The 2,906-nt window shown below is 37.3% G+C and overlaps 1 protein-coding gene across 1 annotated transcript; it reads left to right on the top strand.

Annotated features, from left to right (window-relative positions):
- Positions 1 to 326: 326 nt before the first annotated feature.
- On the top strand, positions 327 to 1,427 carry LOC120116649 (short-chain dehydrogenase reductase 2a-like). Its single transcript, XM_039137072.1, has 2 exons — positions 327 to 472; positions 556 to 1,427. The coding sequence occupies exons 1-2, from the start codon at positions 384 to 386 to the stop codon at positions 1,361 to 1,363; spliced, it is 897 nt and encodes a 298-aa protein (XP_038993003.1). The 5' UTR covers positions 327 to 383; the 3' UTR covers positions 1,364 to 1,427.
- The last annotated feature ends 1,479 nt before the right edge of the window (positions 1,428 to 2,906 follow it).

The raw sequence follows: 2,906 nt of genomic DNA, 5'->3' as shown, positions 1-2,906 counted from the left end.
GGAAACTCGTCATTCTTCTTTTGGATTACTAACATCTTATCCATGCGTATGAACGGAATTACCATATATTCCCATGATTTCCAACTGTCTATGAATTTTACACGTACACAGATATTACTTGTAGAGCATTTATCTTCTTTCACATGTATTTGTAAATCCATAAGAATGTCTATCTAATTGAGCGATCATCTCCTTCCCTCGAACAACCTAAACAAGCAGGAGGGACGCTGTTGTCAATTTACCATCCTATATATATATATATATATATGAAAGCTACATAATGTCTTTTTCTCTCTATATAAACCCACATATAGCATCACTTGTTTCCATCTTTGTATATCATCTTTTTCATTCCTTCTTGTGTGTTCTCTGTTCTATCAACAATGCCTGCTCAACTTACACCTCAGAAAATGATTCAGGGAGATGATTTCGTAGAGCAAAATACAATCTCCCAACCACTCTCGCTACGAAGGTACCACCTCCAATGCTTAATTTTCTTGAATTATATAGCTTATTCAAAATTTGTTGATTTTTGAATGATTACCGTTTCTTTAGGCTTGAGGAAAAAGTTGCCATCATAACAGGCGGCGCCAGAGGGATTGGAGAAGCCACGGTTCAACTTTTCGTGAAGCACGGCGCGAAAGTTGTCATTGCTGATATTGCCGACGCTGCCGGCATTGCTTTAGCCAACTCATTGGCTCCTTCAGCAGTTTATGTACATTGTGATGTAAGCTCAGAGGAGGACATAGAGATGTTGATCAATAGAACAATTTCATTATACGGTAAACTCGACATACTGTTCAACAACGCCGGAGTTCTAGGGAACCAGTCCAAGAGGAAAAGCATTGTTGATTTCGATGCAGACGAGTTCGATCGCGTAATGCAAGTGAATATCAGAGGAGTCGCTCTCGGAATGAAGCACGCAGCAAAAGTGATGGTGCAAAAAAGAAGCGGTTGCATAATTTCCATGGCAAGTGTAGCAGGTTGCATGGGAGGGCTGGGGCCTCATGCTTACACGGCATCGAAACATGCCATTATCGGGCTTACAAAGAACACCGCTTGCGAGTTAGGGCGGTATGGCATAAGGGTTAACTGCATATCTCCCTTTGGGGTGGCCACATCCATGCTTATCAATGCATGGAGAAGTAGTGAAGTAGATCACGAGGAATGCACGGATTTGGAAGCGGAGGAGATGGAGGAATTTGTGAGAGGGTTAGCCAATCTAAAGGGTGTAACCCTCAAAGCCAAAGACGTGGCTGAGGCCGCACTTTATATGGCTAGTGAAGAATCAAGGTACATAAGTGGTCATAACCTTGTAGTCGATGGTGGCTTCACCACCTTCAAAAATTGCGTAGGCTTGTAGAATCGCCTGCCTATTTTCAATTCTTTAGCATTTAAATTGTGTGTTAACCAGCGAATTGTAACAACATATATTAGTAATGGTGTTGTCCCTCATAAGGGTGGTAATGTGTTTCCTTATAGCTTGACAATCTTTCTTGTACTTTTATTTTTATTTTTTCATCTCTCCATTTTACTGTTTATGCTCTGAACGTGTGACTATCATTTTTATTAATATCACGTCTAAAATTCAAATTTAAATACAGCACACACCACCTTTTGGTTCCTGCTTTAAAACTCGTATTATCATTAATCTATGCACATGAAACAGTTTTGGTAGATTCTGCAGGTGATGCCTTTAGAATTACATACTATACGAGTATTCCTGTTGGAGGCAAAGGCTTGTACGAACACAAACATTCTCAGGGGAATGTTGGTTCACATACCTTTTTTTTTCTTTCCTGGGCAACAGTTTTTGCTTTCTGGTCAGACATTAGCTGGGGCTATCATTTTATTCCCACAAAAGTAGGAACCGTATCTATAAAAAAATAAACTATAATAATATATAGGTTAAATTACATCATTGGCCATCCAATTATTAGAATTTTTCCACTTTGATCATCTAATTGTTTTCTATACAAATTTAATAATTATTTTTTTCCTTTTTTTCTACTTTAATCACTAGAGTTAAATTTTTATTAAACTTTAAAGAAAATAATAATGTGATCTGATACAATATTCCCTCCTCCTCCCATTTAATTGGTCCCTTTTAGATTTTAAAATTGTTATATTTAAAATGTTTTATTAAAAAAGTCAATAATGAATAACACTTGTATTCATTTTTTTACCTTTATTTGTTTCATTCTTTTATATTCATAAAATCTCAAAATAAGACAAAAATAATGAGATGAAGAAGTAAAAATTTTAGTCCCAAAACTTATAATGGTCATTTTATAGAGTTTAACTTATTTTATTATTTTTCCATAATTTGATTCTCTCACTTTTCACAAACATCTTTTTCCATCAAACCGTCTTCGTCCACCTTCACAATTATCTTCTCCAACGAGATTCATAAATATGAAAATCTAAAATCAACCATTAAAATATGTGAAATTTTCAATTAGTTTTAAACTCTGGTCTTCTTTGTTATTTTGGATGTGAGATTTTCAGGAGGGTTTAATGGGTTTTGGAGTGAGTGAATTGAAGGCTCACATAGATTGTAGGATTCAATTTTGTGTGTACAACATTGGTAGCTATCGTGTCCGTAGCGGTGAACCCCAAACAGCGCGACAGTGGGCCGCAACCATACGACCAACACCGAAACCCATAATGACCTCCTTAACTGCCTTCCGAACCCAACAATGCAATCACCCCCCGCCGTCAGAAGTTCCATGAAGTCGCTTATTGTTATTTGTCCACACCCTCACCCTCCTCAATGTCATTGCCTTTTTCTTTATCGGCTTTTACCCTAATATTTATTGGTTGTGCCTATCATTTTATTTCCATAAACTTGCCGAAGGTCGTCGGGCTTGACCTAGTACTTTGGGCCCTGTTCTTTACCGAGCTCT

Source organism: Hibiscus syriacus, unplaced genomic scaffold (assembly GCF_006381635.1).
Source record: "Hibiscus syriacus cultivar Baekdansim isolate YM2019G1 unplaced genomic scaffold, ASM638163v2 tig00110300_pilon, whole genome shotgun sequence".
Taxonomy (NCBI): domain Eukaryota; kingdom Viridiplantae; phylum Streptophyta; class Magnoliopsida; order Malvales; family Malvaceae; genus Hibiscus; species Hibiscus syriacus.
Note: the sequence above shows the minus strand (reverse complement) of the source record. Positions and strands in the feature narration are given on the sequence as shown.